Source organism: Coenobita brevimanus, chromosome 43 (assembly GCF_032717465.1).
Source record: "Coenobita brevimanus isolate Jiangsu-jjx chromosome 43, ASM3271746v2, whole genome shotgun sequence".
NCBI lineage: Eukaryota > Metazoa > Arthropoda > Malacostraca > Decapoda > Coenobitidae > Coenobita > Coenobita brevimanus.
Window position 1 is genome coordinate 3,902,071 of NC_136996.1, and position 24,144 is coordinate 3,926,214.

A 24,144-nucleotide genomic window follows, 5' to 3' on the forward strand; every position below is an offset into this window, starting at 1 on the left:
AATGCTAAGATACCAGAGGGATGGTATGTCTTTCATTAAGCTGGTGGTTGGATGTGTCTCTATCACTGATGGGTATGGTTGACCCTGCCTTTAAGCCCTTCATTAGAGGGGTTCTTTCTTAACCAGAATTGAGTTATTTGGCAGTAGCTGGGCTGCATATTATTAAATGTCAATATATTGAAGAGATTAATGGTTATAATTTGTTCATGTTGTAACACAAGAAATCTCTCCGAAGCTAAATAAAGTAATCTGGTTGTAGCCATATTAAATATTATATCAATACAGTATAATGGAGGGTCTAACAACTTGCATTCTAAATAATAGTTATCTGAATTTGAACCCTAATCATTCACTGTCACAAGAGCTTTCAATTAGAGTGCAGCTAGAGGTGTTATCTTGTACTATCTGTATAAACAACATTACAGTATTACATTGATGGCACTTGGTGTTTGGGGTCTAGGTGGTATGTTGAAGTGATTAGCTGAGATATCCTTTTCATAATCCTGTCTTTGCTTTGTATGAGCAAGGCTCTTGGATATCTTGGGACAAGAAGCAAAAGGAAGTCTTACTTCTTATTTCTCCGCACTTTTCTGACCAGAGCTTCAAATCTACATTCACCTTAAAGGGTAGGGGCAGTTGTGTCACTACATCCTTATGTCAATAGAAGATGGGGAGAATGAGCTGCTCCCACTCCTGCTCATTTAGGTGACTATAACTACAGGAAACAACTTTCAAGACTCATAAATATAATGGCAGGTGAATAAAAGTTCTTCTGTGTGGTAAAAGTTTATAACAGTACAGTAAAAGTCCTCTCATTTGGCATCTTCGGGACCAAGCAGGTGCCAAAAGAGCAGAAACTGCCAGGTGACCGAGAAAACCTACCAAAAAGTTCCTAACAATCATGGTTGGTCACCCCGATGCAGTCACAGTGTCTAGCAAGTACTATTGGTCAGCCCTAAACACTAAGTATTTAATTAGCAACATATATTTAATGTATTTAATGATGCAGTACACATAAACTTACCTTAACCTAGGTGTATTTACATATGTACACCATAAAATAGCATGACAAAGTTTTCAAACTTTCGAATTGGACTTCAATATGTGCTAGATAGAGAAGAAAATCTAATATTCATTGGCACTAAATTATTATGAAAAGCACTAGATCTAGCACCAACAGTGCTTCAATATGTGCTAGGTAGAGAAGAAAATCTAATATTCATTGGCACTAAATTATTATGAAAAGCACTAGATCTAGCACCAAAAGTGCCAAATTGGCAACTATGGACGCATGGGTACTAGTGGCTATCCGGCACCCCCATCGCAGGTGCCGATCGGCTCAGCATGTGCCGGAAGAACAGAGAACTTTCTTCTATCTATTTATCTATTGCCAGACGCCTCAATCCTGTACTGGGTGACCACAAACAAATCGCCTCCACATCGTCCTGTCCCCCACCATTTCACTACCCTGCTCCCAACTCACACCCTCCTCTCTCATATACCTCTCCACTCCATCCCTCCATCTCATCCTCAGCCTCCCCCCTCCCTCTCCCCCCCTCCACCTCACTCACATACACTCTCCTCGTCAGTCTCTTACCCTCCATCCTCTCCACATGGCCAAACCACCTCAGTGTGTTCCTCCTAACACTTCCTATCACATCCACATCCACACCACAGCGTTCCTTTATATCCTCCATTGTCAGCCTGTCTCTCCATGTGACTCCACAGGCTCCTCTTAAATAACTCATTTCCACTGCTCTCACTCTTGACTTGTGTCTGTCCAACAACGTCCAAGCTTCACTTCCATACGTTGAGTTGGTATCACAGTACTGTCATGTAGTAACTTTTTCATATCCATGCCTACTTTCATAATGGAACTGTTTATGAAAACTGCCAAAAGCCTGGCAATATCATAAGACCAGATGCCGAATGAGAGGACCTTTACTGTACTGTATTGAAAGTTTGGAGTTGTACTATACTGGTATATTTTTTTTTATATCTGTTGATCTTTATATTTTAACAGAATATAAGGAAGATGTGAGAGCAGTGTGTGATATGCTAGGTGTGAGTGAGGACCGGCTGGCTGAAACACTGACTATCCACACCATCTGCATCAATAGTAGCAACAAGGTCAGTGATCAGTTACTTGCATAATTTAAGTAATTTGTTGTGAATCATTATTTTACATGCTAATTCAGAATACTGTAGTTGACTATGGATGAGATAGTAGCAGCAGTTGGATGGCTGCCACTAACCTGGGAAGTACTGACATGAAAATGAATGATGTGCAGTTCCCTGCTTTGTAACTAGCCACATGACCATTCACTCATAGGCAGAGAACGCAACCACAGATACATTAAATCAGAAGTTCAAGTAGAGGTTTATAAATTTACATGTGTTCATACATATTTGTGACCTCTGTCTTTCTTGGTATTTCTGGTTTGAGAGGAGAAAAATTACCACTCCTGTAAGCTCTGCTTTTGAGGACTGACTATACCATTTTTACATTAACTTGACCTAAAATTGACATCTCTCTGTCTTGAGTAAATCATTGACTTGTAATAAGAGATTAATATGCATATCATACTGGTCGTGAAGAAGTGCTATGGAAATCATGTAGAGCCACAGTATTTTCTTCTGCTCCTGACCTATATGATGTAAGCTGCAAAAGGACAATGTGAACCAGGTTAAGGTAAAAGAACAAAAACCTGGGCCAAGGTAAGGTAAAAGGACTATAAAGGGATGGTCATATACATTTGTAGATCAAAATTCCCCATTCCCTCCAAACAGTTTGCTACCCAGAAACGGTTCTCACACTTACTGTAGATCCATACCCTACAATGCCCAGTAACAATCAGGCAGGTTTGTGTGGCTGTGGGAAATATTAGAAGTATGATTTTAGGATGTAAAAGAACAGAGTGAATGAGGGTGTTCAGGAAAGGAAGATAATTTGATGGTATTGTGTGGGACAAAAATGCGAGGGAATGAAATGAATGAATACAAAGGTATAACATGTATAAGGTCAGGTATGATTGCTTATGAATTAAATAAAGGTTTGATAGTGAGTATTGAATGGTAGAGAGGGAGAATGATTATGAGTGCATTGATTTAGGATGCATATAATGTTAGTTTAATATTCTTATGGTGTTAAGGTATTAGTAATATATGGAGTGGATGGGAAATTGTTGAATGCTGTGAAGAGTATGTACGAAGGAGCTAGGGCTACGGTGCGAGTGGATGGTGAGCTGAGTGAATTTTTTTTATCTCAATGTGGGACTGAAACAGGGTTGTGTGATGTCTCCATGGCTGTTTAATATATACATGGATGGGGTTGTAAAGGAGGTGCAGGGTAGGGCAGTGGATGTGTGGGTGGTTCTAATGAATGAGGGTGAGATTTCGAAGATTCCGGTGTTGCTGTTTGCTGATGATACAGTATTGTTGAGTGAAGATGAATGGGAGTTGCAAGGTTTGGTGAATGAATTTGGGACAGTGTGTAGGAGGAGGAAGCTGAAAGTTAATGTAAACAAAAGTAAAGTTATGGTGTTTGAGAGAAATGAAGTCACAGAATGTACAGTGAGGTTGGATGGTGAGGATATGGAGAGTGTGAGTGCATTCAAGTACTTGGATAGTGTGATGAGTAAGGATGGAACTTTGGGGGATGAAGTGCGTGAAAGGGTACAGCAGGGAAGGAAGGTTGTTGGTTCACTGAAAGCAGTGATGAGAAGTAGGGAGGTGAGTATGGAAGTTAAGAAGTCACTGCATGATAGTATTGTGATCCCTACCCTGACGTATGGAAGCGAGGTGTGGACCTTGCAAGAGGGGAACAAGTCAAGAGTGGGAGCAGTGGAAATGAGTTACTTGAGAGGAGCATGTAGAGTGACATGGAGGGACAGGTTGACGAATGAAGAAGCGAAGGAACGTTGTGGGGTGGATGTGGATGTGGTTGAGAAGATTGGGAGAAATACACTGAGGTGGTTTGGACATGTGGAGAGAATGGAGAATGAAAGACTGACTAAGAGGGTGTATGTAGGTGAGGTGGAGGGAGGGAGAGGGAGGGGTAGACCGAGGATGAGGTGGAGGGATGGAGTTGAGAGATATATGAGGGAGGGTAGTCAAATGGTGGGTGACAGAGTGACTTGGAGGCGTTTTGTCTGCGTCCACCCTTTGCGGGATCAAAGGCGTCAGGTTATAGATAGATAGTGAAAATGAGACTCAGATTTTAGATAGAATAAAAAGTAATGATGATGAAAGTAGCTTTGATGATGCACATTCTCTTAATGGAGACAGAAACATGGAAGAGGTTAAGTTAGGCTTTGGAACCACCTAGTTTTTTTTTTTTTTTTTTTTTTTTTATACGAGGAAGAAGGAACCAAAGGCCATGAGCTCGCAATAAGAGTTCCCTCCAAGAGAAAAACAAAATACAAGAGAGAGCCAAATTCAAGATCCATTCATTTCGAGATGCCTGGACACATTGCGCTTGAAAGATGGAGATCATAGGCAGCAGGAAATACAGACAGAGGGAGACAATTCCAGAGTTGACCTGTTTCATAAATGAAGGACTGGGAGTAATGGTTAACTCTTGCATTAGAGAGTTGGACAGAAAAGGGATGAGAGTTTGCTGCTAGACAGGTGCTACGCGCCCGTCATAGAGGTGGAGGAATGCATGCAGACAGTTCAGAGGAGCAGTGACCATTAAAGTAGCGATAGAAAAGAGATAAAGATGCAGCAGTGCGGCGAAGAGACAGAGGTTGAAGGGAGTCAGTAAGAGGAGGAGAGTTAATGAGACGAAAAGCCTTTGACTCCACCCTATTGAGAAGAGCTGTATGTGGGGAGCCTCCCCACACATGAGAGTTATACTCCACACAGGGGTGGATAAAACCCCTGTACAGAGTCAGCTATTGTGCAGAGGTAAAGAAAGAACGGAGTCGGCTTAGCACACCCAATCTCATGGAAGCAGATTTTACAAGAGGTATAATATGATCTTTCCAAGATAAGTCTCGAGTAAATGAAACCCCAAGCATGTTCAAGGATGATGCAGGATTAAGCTGAATATTATTAAACATTAGTGGGTATATATACCTGTGGAAGATTTTGACGGGTTGATAGGTGTAAGAACTGAGTCTTAGATGCATTAAAAACAATAAGATTATTTTTACCCTAGTCAGAGATTCAAGCCAAGTCAGACATTAGGTGTGCCATAGCCTCATCCCTTGTTTGTTGAAGTAACTGCTGAGATGGGCGTTGCAGGAACCGAATGGAAAGGTGAAGGGTGGAGTCATCAGGGTATAAGTGGATAGGGTTAGATGTACAGCTTAGAAGGTCATTGATGAATAAAAGGAAGAGAGTTGGTGATAGGACAGAGCCCTGAGGAACACCATTGTTGATAGATCTAGGAGAAGAACGATGGCCGTCTACAACAGCGGTTATAGAATGACCAGAAAGGAAGCTAGCGATGAAGGCACAGATAGAAGGATAGAAAGCGTAAGAGGGCAGTTTGGAAATTAAAGATTTATGCCAGACTCGATCGAAAGCCTTTGAGATGTCAAGTGCAATGGCAAAACTTTCGCCAAAGTCCCGAAAAGAGGATTACCAGGAGCCTGAAAGGTAGGTGAGAAGATCGCCAGTGGAGCGTCCCTGACGGAACCCATACTGACGATCAGAAAGAAGGTTGTGATAGGAAAGATGCTTTAAAATTTTTCTCTTGAGAATTGACTCGAAAACTTTTGAAATACACAACGTTAAAGCAATTGGACGATAGTTGGAGGGTTGGGAGTGGTCACCCTGCTTTGGGACTAGCTGAATGAGAGCAAACTTCCAGTAAGAAGGAAAGGTACAAGTTGACAGACAAAGGCGAAAGAGTTTGCCTAGGCAGGGTGTGTGCACAGAAACACAGTTCTTGAGAACAACAGGAGGGATTCCATCAGGCCCATATGCCTTGTTAGTATTGAGGCCAGTGATGGCAGAAAATACATTAGCTGAAGAAATTTTAATGTCAGCCACGAGGAAGTCAGAGGCGGGAAGTGATGGAGGAACAGCACCGGAATCGTCTAAGGTGGAATTGGAGGAGAAAGTCTGAGCAAAGAGATCTGCTTTATCAGTAGAAGAAATAGCTACAGAACCATCAGAGTAGAAAAGAGGAGGGAAGGATGATGAGGTAAAGTTGTTAGAAAGGTTTTTGGCAAGGTGCCAGAAGGAGTGGGAAGAATTCGAGTTGGAGAGTTGAGAGCATTTAGTATGGATGAAATTATTTTTAGCAGAGCGAAGAACAGACTTAGCACGATTCCTGGCAGAAACATAAAGATGATGTGATTCAGGGGTGGGTTGACTCCGGTACCTTTTGTAGGCCCTCTCCTTGTTGAGGACAGCATTAAAACAAGCGTGATTAAACCAAGGCTTTCTTGCGTTAGTCAAAGGATATGAGAAAGGAATGTATGCTTCCATGGTCGAGAGAATAACCTCCGTAATGCGCAAGGCACACTCAGATGGCTCCTGGCCATGTAAGCAATAATCATTCCAGGGAAAATAAAAGAAGTACTGCCTGAGGGCCTCCCAATCCGCGGCTCCAAAATGCCACAGGCATTGGCCTGACACGCTTAAGGAACCAGAACTTAAGGAACCTGTACTTCATTATAGTAAGGAACTAGAGCTAGATGAGAACCCATCAAATAGAGAGCTTCCTGATGTATCAGTTAATTTCTTTTATAAAGGCTCCAACATGCATGCATGTGTCAGCCTTGGCCACCTAATGGCAGCTCTCCATGCTGCTTGATCCCTGGTTGCCTCCTTCCCTATTCATTCCCTTATCCTTGAGGCCACACCCTATGACCTCATTCCAGGTATTTTTTTTGTCTGCCATCTGCAACCCTTTCCCCAGTGATCACGCCTTTTATACTCTGCACCCAGTTGTCATCCCCCATCCTTTCCACCTGCTCAAACCATCTCAATCTACCCCTCCTCATCACAGCACCAGTACACTCCAGTCCCATCCCTCCTCGCGGCTCATCCATTGTAAGGCTAGCCCCTCCCCCAGGCATTGCATTGAAGAACACACTGCACAGCCACCTAATCATTGTCATTTCTGTGTGTTTGAGCCAATGAATATCCTCTTCCTTTGCCGCCCAGTTTCAGTACCATACAGGATTACACTCCAAACACATGGTGCATACAAAGTGTATATTACGTATAATGATATACAATCTATACTGTGCAAGGTAAGAACCATTGTATTGGGAAGTCTTTTTCATTATATAATGCTAACATTTCAAAGTTCCAGTCCCCCATGTATGTAAATCTTGGTTATAGAGAGTGCACAGTCTATTTCCAGTTAAACCCTGACCCTGTCTAACTCATCTTTCATTAGTTGTTACATACATTTAGTTCTTTAGCTTATAGTAGGATAGGGTTACGGCAGGTTCCTGTTAAAATGTAAGATCTCAATATTTCAGACAAGTGTGTTCCACAAGCCATTAGAACTGGAGAGCCAGTGCTATCAACGCAGAGATTCCCTCATGCAACTCATATATCACCAGCTGTTTCTCCACATTGTTCACTTCATCAATAGCAAGATTAGTGCACACAGAAGTATTTGGTCACATTTTATTGGTAATGGTCCTTTTATTATTATCATTATTATTATTATTATTATTAATATTACAGTATTATTGGTATTGTATTATGGTACTGAGGTAGATCTGCTTATTATGTTACATACCTACTGCATCTGCAACTGCTTAATGATAAATCATAATCATAATTCATATATGGTAAACTTATATGCAATAAAACTCAATATTAAGTGAGTTTTTTTTTTTTTTTTTTTTTTTTTTTTTTTTTAGGGAAAGAAGGAAGGTTATAAATTTTTGCCTGTAAAACTGCAGATAAAATATCACAGACTGCACTAATGTAATATGTTATAGTGTTTGAACCAATAAGGATTTCTGTCCCTTATTTTTAGAGGTTTAGTTTATGATACAAGGTTCATTAGGAATTAGAACTGTACACCAAAACACTGGTTTATGTTCAGTGTAAGAGGTCATAGTCAGTCTCATGTTCCATCTTTTGGGATGTCAGGGGGTCTGAGGCTAGGCTACTTTAGCACAGGTCATGTATGAGTGTAAGACAGAGTTACTTCCCTGGTAGCATTTTAAGTCATAGAAGAACTTTCACTGTCTTCGGTACCTTTGTCAGACCCTCAGATAATTGACAGTATGATAATGCTTATGTTTGGTTTTTAATTTATAGGGGCAGCAAAGCAATCAAATAATTAGAAAAATTTATTAGTGTCATTACCTTGAATGAGTAACTGGTATTAAACTTTAAGTTTTAACATGAAATGTATCATACATTTTGATGAGAGGAAAAGATTGCAGTATATTCTGTTATATGCTTGATGCAAATGAATATATTAGGTGTTTGATCTAGCTTCTCTAAGGATATGAAATAACTTTGGTTGATTTAAGAAGCTTTCTTTTTCAGGAATCCTGGATGTTTATGGATTTGAAACATTTGAAAGGAATAGTTTAGAACAGCTCTGCATCAATTATGCAAATGAAAGATTGCAACAAGCATTTATGCAAAGATATATTTCTACTGAACACCAGGTATTTTAGTCCTTCACAAGTATTTTTTTTTTTTTTTTTTTTTTTTTTTTTTTTTAAACTGTAATTCACTAGTTGCTTGCTGTGTAAAAAGAGACTGGGTATTTGAAATATTTGGAGATATAATTTAAAAAGAGACTATATTGTCTTCTTTAGCTGAAGTGACAATGTGGTAATTGTCAATGTTTCAGGTAATGAAAGAAGAGGGTTTCTTGGATGTGGATATTCCATATGCTGACAACTCCTTCTGTGTGGCTGCTCTGGATTCTCGTGTCTCTGTCTTCGCCATACTTAATGAGGTCAGAATATATCACCACTAAATTTAAATTGTTGTGTTTATGTGGTTAGATTAAATACTGTTGCAGGAGGGGAGATGCTTTCATGTGGTGCCACTGATATAAACAGGCAACTTTGCTGCCTAGTTATACAAACACATGTCAGATTCCTCCCTGTTCTCCGAAAGGAGGAGGATGAACCGCAGAAGGGCAGCTTCAGTCTGCAGTCCACTTGATAAGACAGTAGACCTCTTTGGACAAAGGTTGGTTAACTAATATTCAAGTCAACCTTTGGTAACTGTAATAGTAGTTGTGATTTGGTCTTCATTATAGCTAGATTCTCTACTTTTGCTACACACATCTCTTCCCCATTTGTACTTCACCAGCTTGGGGAAGGGCTACCTCTGGCTATTACTCTTCCTCTCCAGTAACTATAGTATACTTAATTTGGACTGATGCAGATACAAAGATAGTCATTTTACTGCATGAACCTAATAGGGACCATTACAGAAACAAAGATATCTAGATTCATATTATTGCTTGTAATAAGGCCAGATGATATAACAGTCATCTTGCTGATGTAGATAATACCTGTACTTCATTATCTTTTAGCTTGAAACCATGTTCCATAGTTAATGGGTCACTTGCTTTCCTAAAGTGTTGTACTGTGTATAGAAATTGTAATTCATCATATTGTTAATGTACAGTATTGTAATTCCTTATATAATTAAGTAAATTTTGCTATTTCATGCTTATAGGCATTTGGAAAAGAGTTGGTAAGTACCATATTAAGTATAAATTTACTTTCCCTAGTTTCTTATGTACTCCATTATTGTAATGTAAAGCTAAGCAGTACAATATCTTAGATGTGAGAAGTACATGCAGAGAATAATGGAAGAGTCTGTGCTGTCGTTATGATATGCTTTTACTTATACAGCAACAGCAAGAACTTACTCAGATATCTCCTGCCATACATTGCAATAGTAGAGTTCTTGAAAGGGAGCAGGACAACAGTTATACCATGAATTAATTCAGAATTTGAGTTCATAATGACAGTCTTACTGTCAATATCAAATGAATGTCAGAGGTAAATCCATCCATCCATCCATCATCCAATCCTACATTGCCCCATGAGGAGCGTAGGAGCCCTGGGCTAGGCAGTTGGTCCCGATATTTAAGACGAGAGTGACCAGCCTCACTCATCCCTGAGTGGTAGTACATGAGCAGTCAACCCCAACCATCCCTTGGATATAAACCTTTACTGGCTCAATCTGATTGGAGTGCAATAATTACTCACTAAACCACCAGGCGCCAAAATGTGGTTATATGATTACCACGCAGCGTAGTAAATGGTTTCCTGGTGTACAGGAAATCATTTGGCTTGTCACTCAGTGTAGAGTCACCCACAGGCAGAAGGAAGAGGAAAGAATGAAGGAATGAAAGACAGAAGAGGGAGTGTAGCATCACTCATAGGCAGAAGGACAAAGATAGAATGAAGGAAAGAAAGACAGAAGAGGATGGAAGGAGAGAACAATGGAGGAGTGGAAAGGGCAGACACCCGACAGCAGCACTACATTGAGTGAGTGGATGGTGAATCACAAGGCAAAATCATGTCATTCATAGCTATTGAATCCATAAGTGTGAAACTTTCTTCTTGTGCTTGAAAATGAGATGGTAATGAGTCCTGTTTATTTTAGCTCTTTTACAAGAAAATATCCATAAAATCAACACTGATGAAATGTAACACACCTCAGGTATTCCTAGAAAGGGTAGTGATAGTGGGTATTTATGAAACCAGGTATGTTACCCGCCTTGAGATACTTTGCTAAGACATTAGAAAGCATACCAGTATTACACTTTGAAATTAAGAAAACATTGGCAAAATGCATTATTTCTTTTAGTTGACTGTACTTGAAGTACTGTAAGCCATAGGATAAGAATGGCCATCAAGGAATATATACAAGGAAAGCTCAGTAACTATCTTGTTTAAGTGAAAAGTGGTACATATGAAGACATAATGGTGCTAGCAGTGTTGGATGAATAGGAGGCATGGGTCCTAAATGTTTAGTGATCAGAAAAGATGGAAATAATGTGCCTGATGTCTGTATTTGAAAGTGGGCTTATGTGATAGAGTAAAAAATTACACAGAAACATGGAGAGATATATTAGATGATAAGAGCTGACCAGGGTATGTAAAATGGTATGGATAATGAATAGATTAATTGATGAGCGATTTTAAGGAAAATGTACACATAAGTTAAGGGAGCAAGAGGAAAGGAGAGATCAAAGGAGTATAAGGATGGTGTGAAACAAGTTTTTAAAATTTAGATGTCTGAGTATGTCTTGATTTCATAATGCTGTGAATTGTTTAAATGGAAAAATTACATAAACAGATACTTGTGATGATACAACAGTTTGGCTACACTTGAACTCTCTAAAGATGTTAGATGTAATTAATACTGCCCACATCTTTCAGCTTATCTGGGAATGTATATCAGTGTGATGGTTGGAAGAGTGATGACCTTGGTCTTGCTTCTGTCTGTCTGTCTGTCTGTCTCTCTGTTAGTCTGGCTGTGCTTTTATTTCTATCTTCTTGTGGTCTTCCTTGTTTTATTCACTTTTTCTTCATTTTCCTTTCTTCTTACTTTCTTTTTTGCCCTCCTTTTTTTCTGCTCTGTCCTTGGATATCGTTTTCGTTTTCGTTTTTAAAGGCTCCAACATGCTTGCATGTGTCGGCCTTGGTCACCTAATGGCGGCTCTCCATGCTGCACGATCCATTGCAGCCTCCCTGTTCAGTCCCTTAACCCTAAGGTCACACTTAATGACCTCGTCCCATGTCTTTCTCGGTCTACCCCTCATAACCCCACCCCCAATATTAACACTTCTCACCTTCCTCACCCAACTATCATCCCCCATCCTCTCCACATGTCCAAACCACCTCAATCTACCTCTCCTCATCACAACACCAATACACTCCAGTCCAATCCTACCTCTCAACTCTTCCATTGTAAACCCAGCCCCTCCATGCCTTGGACGCAGGGACGCACTGCACATCCACCTAATCATTGTCATTTCTGTACGTCTGAGCCGGCGAATGTCTTCCTCCTTCACTGCCCAGGTCTCACTGCCATACAGCATTACACTCCTAACACACGCTGCATACAAAGACCCCTTAGCACGTAGGGAGAGCCCCCTCAATGTCAGGAGAGGCAAGAGCTCCCTGAACTTCTTCCAACCACTTCTCACCCTATCCACAGAGCTAGCTCCAGCCCCACCTCCAGCACACAACATGTCTCCCAAATAACAAAACTCTTCCACACACTCAAGAGATTCACCAGCAAGTTCAATTCTTTCACGTCTGACGATCTCCGCCTGCTCACCCCGGCACGCCGTACACATAAAATCAGCATTATCTCGCAGTCTATCAGCATTATCTCGCAGTCTACCTCTGATACCACTACATCTCTTATGCACCCATTTATCACACACACCGCACAAGATGGAATTACTTCCCACGCCCTTGTGGCAAACTGCACATGGCCACTCTCCCTCGTCTTTGACAGTACCGCCACCAACCCTAGATATCATCACTTTTGTTTTATCTGCATTTACCTTTAAACCCTTTTGCCCCATACCATCTCTCCACTTCCTAAACCTTTCCTCCGCCTCCCTTTCATTCTCTGCAATCAACACCAAATCATCAGCATACAACAACTCCCACGGGAGTCCGTTTCTAAAGTCACGTGAAAGGGCTTCAAGTACCATGATAAACAACATGGGACTCAAGACTGACCCCTGATGCACACCAACATTCACGGAAAACTCATCACTCAAATCTCCATTCACTCTCACCTGGGTGTGAGCACCCACATACATGGCCATAACCACCCTAACCAGCCACTCCTCCAAGCCAAGCTTTCTCATTGCCCACTTCACCACCTCTCTAGGGACTCTGTCAAAGGCCTTTTCCAAATCAACAAAAACAAAATAAAGATCCCTTCTCCTACCAATATATTTTTCCTGAAGCTGTCGAACAATGAATATGGCATCAGTGGTCCCCCTACCTGGCATAAACCCAAACTGCATCTCATCAATATTCACTCTTTCTCTAATCATACCTTCTAAAACTCTCTCCATTACCTTCATTATCTGATCTAAAAGCTTCATACCTCTATAATTCCCTCTTTCCAGGGCATCACCCTTCCCTTTATGCACATTTACAATTACACTCTTCAGCCAATCATCTGGGACAACACACTCATAAATAATCCTATTTATCAGGTCAGTGACTAAACTCACCCCTATATCGCCTGAGGCCTTCAACATTTCGGCAGTCAACCCAGACACACCTGCTGCCTTCCCCACCCTCATCCTGCCTATTGCCTCACTCACAGTAGCAGTATCAATCAAAGGCCAAGGGCCAGACACTGGATCTGCTGGCTCCAAACCTTCCCTGTCCCAGTCAAACTCCTCATTCAACAACCGGTTATAATGCTCTCTCCATGCATCTTTAATATCCTCACTGTTCACCACTACCCTTCCTTCATCATTCTTCACACACTGCTCACCTATGATATCCCGATTATCCCTCTTCACCTGACCTGCCACCCTAAATATATTTTTCCTTTCCCCATGATTTAGGTTATCAAGTAATTGTCTCTGTGACTCAGACTTTGCCCTGTATACCTCTCTCCTAGCCCTACGCTTGGCAGCCAAATATTCCTCTTTGCTACCACCCTTCTTCCATTCCCGGAAAAGCCTTCTTTTCTCCTTAATTGCAGCTTCTACACCCTCATCGCACCACCAAGTTACTTTATGTCTTGGTGGTCCTCTTGTCCAGCCGCATGTTACATCAGTAACTCTCAAGAAATTGTTCTTGAGGGCTCTGTACTGTTCATTAACGCCTCTGTCTACAGCTCCCTGTTCAGCCACCACTCTCCTCAACTCGCTATAGAAGGCATCCCTTACTACTTAGTTTTTCAGCTTCCATATTTTCCTCCTAGGTACATAAGTCCTCTTTTTCATCATTTGTTCTTTAAGCACCATATCACAAATCAATAGTTTGTGCTGCTGCACACACTCCTCACTTCCTATAACTTTAACATCCCTCACTAACCTCCTATCGGCCCTCCTAACCAGAAAATAATCTATCTGACTGCTATTTCCCCCAGACTCATACATAATTAACCTACTGTCTCTTTTCCTAAAATATGTGTTGCACACAATCATGTCCGTTGCCTCCCCAAACTCGAGTATCCTTTCCCCTTCTGCATTCCTTAGACCATATGCACATCCCCCATGCACTCCTTCATAAATTTGATTAATTGCATGAAAAACAAGAGACATAGGAAATAGAAACCCTCCAGCTACAGTCTCTCCTTTACCTCCTCCTATGCTGTAGGAAGTACATTATAATGTTACTTGCAGTACAGGAACCAAACAGTGAAAGTGCTGCAATCCTGTACTGTAGCAAAGTGAAAGATTGTGGCTGTTTTTATTCACCATATTTGACATACAATGGGTGCATGGTTCATTTTTGTACTTTCTCATGTGACAGTGTTGTTAGCTAAACTTCCATCATATATTTTCTCATTTTTTTTTTTTTTTTTTTTTTTTAATCCATCCATCATCTAGTTCTTTGTGTCTCACCCAGAGTGTAGGGGCCTAGGGCTAGGGTATTCAGTCCTGACATTTAAGACAAGGGTGACCAGCGTCATTTATCCCTGAGTGGCATTATGTGAGCAGTAAACCCCAACCACCTCTCAAATGGAAACCTTTACAGGCTCCATCCATTTGGAATGTCTTAACCCATTGGGTCACCAGGTGTCATTTGGTCGTATGAATACCTCCCAGCATAGTTGATGATTTCCTTGGTTACAGGAAGCTGTTTGGCTTGCCATTCAGTGTATAATCACCTGAAGGTGGTGCAACATTGAGTGAATGCATGATGAGCGCCATCACCTACCACAAATATATATATTTTTATTACTGTTTGTATTTTGCATTACAGTGTTTAAGAATTTGAATTAAACCAATAAATGAAGTGTAGTATTTGTTATATTTTATCATTTGCAGTTACAGTATAAATATACAGTATATACTTGAGTACAATCTGTTGTAAAATATTTTGCAGTAGTGTCATCTGTTGCATCTTGATTTATGCAATGCCGATCTCATTATGTATCTTCATATCAGGAGTGTCAGCTGAAGCGGGAGGTGAGAGAAAATGAGGCATGTGAAAGGGTGTGCAAAGCCCTTCAAGACACAGGGATGGTTTCAGCCCCTGTCACACCAGGCCACACACCAGGCTTTGTTGTCAGGCACTATGCTGCACCTGTCAAGTACGATGCACATGGATTACTGCATAAGAACAAGGATGAGGTGAGTTGCTCTACAGTGTTGCGAATGATAAGCATCCAAAGGGAAGAGGTGAGAAAAAATGAGGCATGTGAGAGAGTGTGCAAAGCCCTCCAGGAGACAGGGATGATTTCAGCCCCTGTCACACCTGGCCACACACCAGGCTTTGTTGTCAGGCACTGTGCTGCACCTGTCAGGTACAGTGCACATGGATTCCTGCATAAGAACAAGGATGAGGTGAGTTACTTTACAGTGTTGGAAATGATTAGCATCCGCAGGGAAGAGGTGTGATTGCTTTCTTATACGAAGATGAGATGTGCTGTCACCAGTTGCAAAGTTTTTACAGCTTAAATAAATAGGCATATTATGAGCATGACTGTTTATTAACCCCTTAAGACCGCAATTGTTTCAGGTAGGGTACCTCCCACAACCGCAATTCGGGGGTGTTGTGGCGACTTTCACCAAGGGCAAATTGACTGTGTTCTGGCTAAAGAGGAAGAATTTACACACCTGACAACGCAATCCGGACCCTCATAGGCCTAATGGTTACCGCACAATCGCACATCACAGTTAAAAAAAGTTTATGATAGTTACCCCTCGAAAACATGAAAATTTTGATTACCTATTTTTCTTATTGAAACAGGTCATTTCAAAGTGTTATGTCACACCAACCATGAAAACAGGTGTATGTAGGTGTGGGGACATTACTAGGCTGTGGGGAGATAAAGTAGGCTGTGGAGAGTAGGCCTATAGGTACGGGGGTTGGAAATAACCAGCTTTTTGCATGAAAAGAAAGCACTTCATTGTGTTTTGTAATACCTACCATGAAAACAGGTGTGCATGTAGGTGTGGGGAGATAACTAGTGTGGGGAGTAGGCCTACAAGACGTTGGTGGTACTTGGGGAGGAAAATTTTGGCAACAACCATATTCTCTTGTGCAAACCCTCCATTTCAATGGGATTTGTCATACCAGCCATAAAAACAGGTGTGTATGTAGGTGTGGGGAGATAAAACAGGTGTGGGCGGTAGCCCTACAAGAACTCATAGTCATTCCAAAACTAACACAGATGCATATAAATGTTTATAACCATCAAGGACATCAAAATAAAGTTGAATGATGCTATAAATGCGTGCATAAGAAAGGGGGAAAAAAAACATAATTTGTTTCCGATTTCTCGTTTTACTGTCCCAGCTTCTCGTTACACATTTATCACACCATTACAGTTATCAAATTATCATTACACTTCATCACACTTATCATTACAGTTTCAGCAACAACCAAATTCTCTTGTGGAAACTCTCCATTTCATTGGAATTTATCACACCAGCCATGAAAACAGGTGTGTTTGTATGTGTGGGGAGATGAAACAGGTGGGGGGAGTAGCCCTACAAGGCCTCATAGTCTTTCGAAAACTAACACAGACGGACACTACTCAGAGGTGCTAATCTGGGCAGGTAGGGGGGAAAAAAAAAAAAAAAAAAAAATGCGTCGTATGTAGTACAACATACAGCATTCTCCAACTACGTATGTACAGAAACTGGTAGGTACGAAGTGAGAAATGAACAGAGTGAGATGTAAAAATTTGGGAAGAAGTAGAAATAATATGAAACAGGTACGTACATCAGGCCTGACACTCGGGGGCACCTGTTGGGGGTTGGAACGGTAGTGAGGGACAAGGAGGGAGAGATGGGGTAGGGTTGTGGGGGGACAAGGCTAGCAGGGAGGGAGGAGGGGCAAGAGAGGGGTGGGAAGGGACGCAGGTTGTTGTGGGAGGAGAGATGCAGTTGCGTGGAGGGGTGGGAGAGTGATGGGGGACAAGGAGGGCGTGAGGGAGTGGAGTAGAGGGTGGCAGGGAGGCGGCCGAGAGGGGGGTGCCCCCTCACCGCCCGGGTTGGTCCGATCCCCCCCTCACGCCACATCAGGGGCGAATTCTCATTGGCCTGAAGCCATGTACGTCATAATCGGGGTGGAGCAAGCGCTCCTCAGTTTTTTACAGGCCGTGTTCAGTTGATGTGATTAGGCATTTTGGCATAAAACACAAATCGCATCAATTGATATGATTAGGACTTAAGGGGTTAAGTACTGTTTTATACATGATGTAACCATATAGATTTATGTACTGTAGTAGTAGTAGTAGTAGTTGTTCCCTAGGCAGTCTAACCGAACAGCCCCGAGCCCCTTAGGAAGGCCATGGCCGAGACCGGGCTTTCCCACAGAGCTCTCAAAGAGTGTATGTTGTGTTGTTGACGTAGGTGATTGTGTGCAATGCAGTCTTCCATAATGTGCCTAATAGTATGGGGTGCTGTGTTGCATCCTGGACAGGCATCAGCAACGGAGTCATCCAGCCTCTTCTGGTAGCTTAAGAGGGCTGGATGGAATGGAGTGGCGAGTGATCTGAGTGTGGATATGCTTCTGGACACTGGTCTGAGGTGGGCGAGGGGGGAGAGATGACAGTATTTGTGTATGGTATCATGTGCTGGGTGTTGTTTTGATGTTCCTTGGTGTGGGTGGATGTGCTGCCATGTACTGTAGATGTTGTGGGTTTGTGGAGGCTGCAGCAAGAAACTGGGTGCCTCTCATGTCTAGGTGATCCTTGACTTTGAGGACTTTGGTTTCTTGATGTAGGTGGTCTGTGGGTGTAATAGCTGCAGCCTATGATTATTTTTAGGGCCTTGTTCTGTATGGTCTGTAGAGTGCTGTAGTGTGTTTTGGTGAGGTTAGAAACCCAGGCAGGGCTTGCATAATTCATCACTGAACGTATGTATTGTTTGTATACTGTGGTGGTGGTTTCTTTGTTGTGTCCAAATGTTGTTGTATGGGCAAGTGACCTCAAGGCATTGAGTCATGGTGTTATTTTATTTTTAATGTTTGTGATGTGTTGTTTAAATGACATTGATGTATTGTATGTTACACCAAGGATTTTGGGTGTATGTGTGTGTGTGTGGTAAGGGAGTGTTGTTTATGGTGAGGTGTGGTATATGACTGTGTCCTGCTGTCCAGTTTGTGAGAAGAGTCACTGTAGATTTGGCTGGGGCTATTTTGAGCCTGTTTGTGGTGAACCATTCGTGTAATGTGTTGAGGTAAGGTTGAATAATGTGTGCAGCTGTTTGCGTTTTGGTGCATACATGTAAGTGTTATATCATCTGCATAGGAAGCTATGTGTATCTGTGGTGTGTGGGGTGTGGGTACGTCGTGCATGTATAGGTTAAAGAGAGTAGGGAACAAAACAGATCCTTGGGGGACGCCGTTTGTGAAGTTTCTGATGTTAGAAGATTGACCGGCAAATGTTACGTGTGCACATCTGCCTGCTAAGTAGTTTGCCAACCATCTTTTTGTCTTATTGTGCATGTTTGTGTTGAGTATTTGGTTTGTGAAGTTGTGGCGGGGGATGGCATCAAAAGCTTTGCTAATGTCTAGTGTGATTAGGATTGTTCTGTGTGGTGGCCTAGCTGAATTCATGTCATCGAAAACTCTCTGTGTAAGGTCTGTAAGAAGGGTGTTTGTGGAGTGTAGTGGCCTAAAGCCATGTTATGACTGGGCTAGGGGAATGTGAGGTGTGACTAGTTGAAGTACCAGTCGTTCAGTGACTTTAGAGGGGGTGTAGAGGAGTGTGATGGGGCGGTGTGAGGAGGGTAACATGGGGTCTTTGTTGGGTTTAGGGATAGTGATGATATTGCCATGCGTCCAGATGTTGGGTATTATGTTGTGTGAGTAGCTGTAGTTTGATATGTTGGTGAGTGCTTGTATGCCTTGTGGTCCTAGGTGTTTAAGGTGAATGTTGCTTATGTTGTTTGGTCCACAGGCAGATGAGTGCTTGAGGTTGTTAATGATGTGCTTCGTCTGGTTGTAAGTGAAAGGTGCATAGTCTGGGTCTGTGGGGAACTGTCTCTTACGTCGGATGATACGTCAGTCTTCGGGATGGGGGTTTAGATAGCTGACTTGTGGAAAGTGATTGATGAGAGTTTTTGCTTGTTGTTTGTTTAAGGGTATGGTGTCTGTTGTTGTGATGGCAGTGTGTGATTGTGTGGTGTTGCTGTTGGAAAGTGTGATGCTGTTTAGTGTTTTGTAGAGTTTGCTGATGTTTGTTTTTTGGGCAAGTGTTTGGAGGTAATTTTTCCAGTTTAGTGTTTGCTGTTCTGATATTTTATTGTTTATTTGAGGGTTGAGTTCTTGTATTTGTTGTACGGTGTCTTGTGTATGGGGTGTTGGGGAGTGTCGCAGTGTGTCCCGTTGTCTGATGAGGCCTTGAATTTCTGGTGTGAAGTTTGGGTTGTGTCTCTTTCTGTTGCCTCAAGGGATGTGTCTTTTGTCTGCGTTTTGTATAATTGTATTGAAAGTGTGCACAGCAGTGTTGATGTTTATGATGGGTGTACTGTTTAGTGTTTCGAGATGTTGTTCTGTTTCAGTTACAAAGGCCTCCCAGTTGGCTCTCTTATAATTAGTGTATGTGTGTTTGTGGCCAGCTGGGGTGATTCTGGTTTTGGTAGTGATGATGATTGGGAGGTGATCAGAACCTAGGGTTTTGACCACTCTCCATGATGTAATCGGGGCGAGGTTTGGGGAGCAGAAGGTGATGTCTGGAGATGATGGAAGGAAGAGGGCTTGGTGTGGGATATAGGTATGTTGGTCTAGACTGTTTAGTATGAAAAGGTGGTCTGTCTGGGATTGTAGTACCAGCCCTCTGTCTGTTACGGGCTGTACCTTGTATAGTGGAAACAGGGTAAGGTACATAACAGGAATGACAATACAGAAATAAGGTAAAAAACAAGGTAAAACACTTAATATTACCTACCATTAACCTTGCAAATGAACACCTTAAAACAATAGAGAGAATTAATTGAGGTTCTTGTCCTTTTATATACACAGTCAGCTTTGCACAGTAAGCATACTTATGTAATGGAACATTGCATCTTGCATAAAAAGAAGTAATCCAAAACATGTAGACAGATTCGGTACTCTAGAAAATATAATTAAGCTTGGCTGAATACTAGAGTTGATTACATAAATACAGTGTATTGCAGGGGCGGAAGGGCTTATAAAGATTATACTAGATAAAAATAGATGTAGTCTTGTGGGAGTACTATGAGTGACAGTGGAGTGGCTTGCTGTTTTTTTATATAATCTTAGCTGTGCTCTCTCATGTGCCAGTCGTATGATATTTGTCCCAGCCATGCCTTGCAACTAGCCAGCTGAGATGTGGGCATCATCCAGCCCTCTCGAGTTATCAGAAGAGGCTGGATGACTCTGTCACTGACCCCTGTCCAGGATGCAACACAGCACCCCATACTATTAAGCACAGTTTGGAAGACTGCATTGTACACAATTGCTTGCCCCAACAACACAACATACACTCCTTGAGAGCTCTATGGGAAAGCTCAGTATCAGCCGTGGCCTTCCTTAGGGACTCGGCTGTTCGGCTAGACTGCCAAGGGAACAACAACTACTAGCCAGCTCTACTGTGTCTGGCTTACCTCTTGCCTCTTACAGGAATGCTCATATACACAGTGCTGGACATTCATAATTGTACAGATTCACCTTGAGTCAAATCACATATTTTATCATGACCAATATTAGTTTTTAAGTAGAGCCCAGATTGAAATGGTCTGGAACAGTTGCTATGGAAACCAGTACACTCTGTTAGCACATTTATATCAGAGCATTACATATGCATGACACCTAAATGATATTCCCAAATTTGGAATAATAGAAGATTGTATTAATGAATTCTGCTGTACGTTGCTTTTAGGTTCCTTTGGAGGTGTGGGGGCTTCTGGGTGAGACCAGTTGTGATTTCGTACGAACCATCATTGATGCCAGTGAACCCACAGGCACGGAGAAAGGCAGACGAACTACACGCAAAATTACAACTCTTTCAAAGTTCAAGTCATCTCTTGACCTGCTGATGAAGACCCTTTCAGCATGTGACTTGCATTATGTCCGCTGTATAAAACCAAGTGCTGGAGCTGTAGCAGGTGAGGTCTCATAGATCAGAGCAGTTGAAGTGAATTGCTTGTTACCCTTGTGTGTTGAATAATTGGAAGGATATAAGCAGGATTAACTGGTATGTTTGCTGTTTGAGTGGAAGTAGATATAAGAAGAGCTTTATTTATTTATATTGAAAGCCATTTTAAGTGACACTTTTTTTATAGTTTTCTTAACTTTGTGCTTTTCTTTTCTTTGTTCTTTTCTCTTTATCCTACTGCTCCATTTATTAGTGGGACATAAACTTTGGATGATGACGGTGGTTTTTAAGGGTTGAGATGAAAATAAGGAAAACTACAAAACTTTTTATTCAGATCTTATAAGTACGATAATAAAAAAAACACTCCAGGTATGGTTGAGCCTGAATACATCCTACATCAACTAAGATCCTGTGGAGTTATTGAGACAGTTCGCATCAGCCAAGCAGGCTATCCAGTAAGGTAAGCATTTTTTTTATTTTTAGCATGCTTGTTTAGGTACATCTTGCTGTTTACACTATCTGATGCTTTGCATGGTCACATTGTACCTTTACAGGTCAGTGTAACAAGTGGACAGCATTGATTTACTTAATACAGTATAGTTTGATTGCCTGAAACCCAGCATAATTAATATATATGTATCTATCTTTGGCCATATGCCTTAATCCTGTAGGGGATGGCCACAAACAGATTGCCTCCTTGTTGCCCTGTCCCTTTCCATTTTGCTGCCCTCCCCGTAGCTCACACACCCCTCTCTCATATACTTCTCTGCTCCATCCCTCCTCCTCATCCTGCCACCCCCTCCACCTCACTCACATAAACTCCCCACATTAGTCTCTCTCTCTCCGTCCTCTCCACATGGTCAAACCACCTCAGTGTATTTCTCCTAACACTTTCTGTCACATCCACATCCTCACTGCAACGCTCCATCACTTCCTTATTTGTTAGTCTGTCTCGTACATGTAACTCCACATGCTCCTGTCAAATAACTCATTTCCACAGCTCTCACTCTTGACTTGTGTCCTTCCAACAAGGTCCAAGCAGTGACTTTTTTTTTTCTTCATGCTTACTTCTATATTTCTTATCACTGCTTTCAAAGAACCAGCAACTTTTTTTCCTTGTTGTACCCTTTTAATAGTGGTAGGTGGTGCCACTCACCATCCACTCACTCGATGTAGTGCTGCCTCCAGGTGGCTGCCCTTTCCTCTCTTCCTTCCCTCTCTCTCTCTTTCCTTGTATATCCTCCTTATCTTCTTTCTTTCCTCTTCCCTCTATCTGCGGGTGACCTTACACTGAATGACAAGCCAAATGGTTCCTGTACACCTGGAAACCACTTACTACACCGGGTGGTAACCATATAATCAAACTATGGCCCCTGGTGGTTTAATGGGTAATTAAGGCACTGCAGCTGGATTGAGCCTGTGTTGGCTTATATCCGAGGGGTGGTTGGGGCTCATTGCTCACTTAATGCCACTCAGGGATAAGTGAGACTGGTCACTCATATTTTAAATACCAGGACCAACTTGCCTAGCCGCTGGCTTCTATGCATCTCATGGGAAAATACAGGATTAGATAATGAATTTATGTCCACTTTCAAGCATTTCATCCTCTAAACGTCCATCCTTACTCATCACACTACCCAAGCACTTAAATGCACTAACATTTCCCATCTCCCCACTATTCAATGTCTCTGTGCATTTAGTGACTTCATTTCTTGTGAAGACCACAACTTTATGCTTTTCCCTACCTCCACTTTTAGATTTATTTACTTACGTAGTCTCTCATGTTCATTCACCAAGCCATGCAGTTGCCCTTTGTCTTCACTTAACAATACAGTATCATCTGCAAACAACAGAACAGGAAGTCTCCAAACACTGCCCTCTTTCATAAGCGCTGCTCCAACATCCACTCCCCTACCTTGTATCTCTTTTATGAGCTCATCCATATACAGATTTAACAGCCATGGAAACATGGTACTTCTTCAGGCTGAGTTGATAATTTGTGCCAGGCTTATCTTTTTTACCAAGATGTAAGGTTATTTTTCTGTATTATGTATCCCTTGGAGATAAGAAAGAAAGAATTTCACTTACATATTTTCTGCATATCATAAATGGTAACTGATATAGGAAGGGGTTGGAACTGAACCTCCCCTCCTCCCCACCCAACCTTTCTTTTTGTAGTAGTGTAGGGATATGGCAACTTCAGTGGTTTACGTATACTCGTTTTCGTTTTCATTTTTGTAGGCTCCAACATGCTTGCATGCATCGGCCTTGGTCACCTCATGGCGGCTCTCCATGCTGCTCTATCTATGGCAGCCTCCCTGTTCAGTCCTTTAACCCAGAGGTCACACGTAATGACTTCGTCCCACGTCTTTCTCGGTCTACCCCACGCAACCCCACCCCCAGTACTAACACTTCTCACCTTCTGCACCCAGGTATCATCTCTCATCCTCTCCACATGCCCAAACCATCTCAGTCAACCTTTCCTCATCACAACACCAATACACTCCAGTCCCATCCTACCTCTCAACTCTTCCACTGTAAACCCAGCCCCCTCAGGCCTTGCACTCAGGGACCCACAGCATATACACATAACCATTGTCATTTCTGTATGATTGAGCCTGTGAATAACCTCTTCCTTTACTCCCCAGGTCTCACTGCCATACAGCATCACACTCCTAACACGTGCCACCTACAAAGACCCTATAGCACATTGGGAGAGTCCTCTCAGTGTCAGGAGAGGCAGCAGCTCCCTGAATTTCTTCCAACCACTTCTCACCCTAGCCACAGAGCTAGCTCCAGCCCCACCTCCAGCACATACCATGTCCCCCAAATAACAAAACTTCCACACACTCAAGAGACTCATCAGCAAGTTCAATCCTTTCACGTCTGACAGTCTCCACCTGCTCTCCCCGACACGCTGCACACATAAAATATTATCTTGCAGTTTACCTC

The 24,144-nt window shown here is 42.0% G+C and overlaps 1 protein-coding gene across 1 annotated transcript in view; it reads left to right on the forward strand.

The window, feature by feature from the left end:
* Positions 1-24,144, forward strand: part of LOC145397792 (unconventional myosin-XIX-like) — a 76,450-nt gene that overhangs the window by 38,973 nt on the left and 13,333 nt on the right. The window contains exons 8-14 of the mRNA XM_080270814.1: positions 2,024-2,130; positions 7,446-7,602; positions 8,476-8,600; positions 8,789-8,896; positions 15,068-15,253; positions 20,977-21,202; positions 21,562-21,652. Coding sequence (XP_080126940.1) covers positions 2,024-2,130; positions 7,446-7,602; positions 8,476-8,600; positions 8,789-8,896; positions 15,068-15,253; positions 20,977-21,202; positions 21,562-21,652 — 1,000 coding nt within the window. The remainder of the gene's footprint in view (positions 1-2,023; positions 2,131-7,445; positions 7,603-8,475; positions 8,601-8,788; positions 8,897-15,067; positions 15,254-20,976; positions 21,203-21,561; positions 21,653-24,144) is intronic.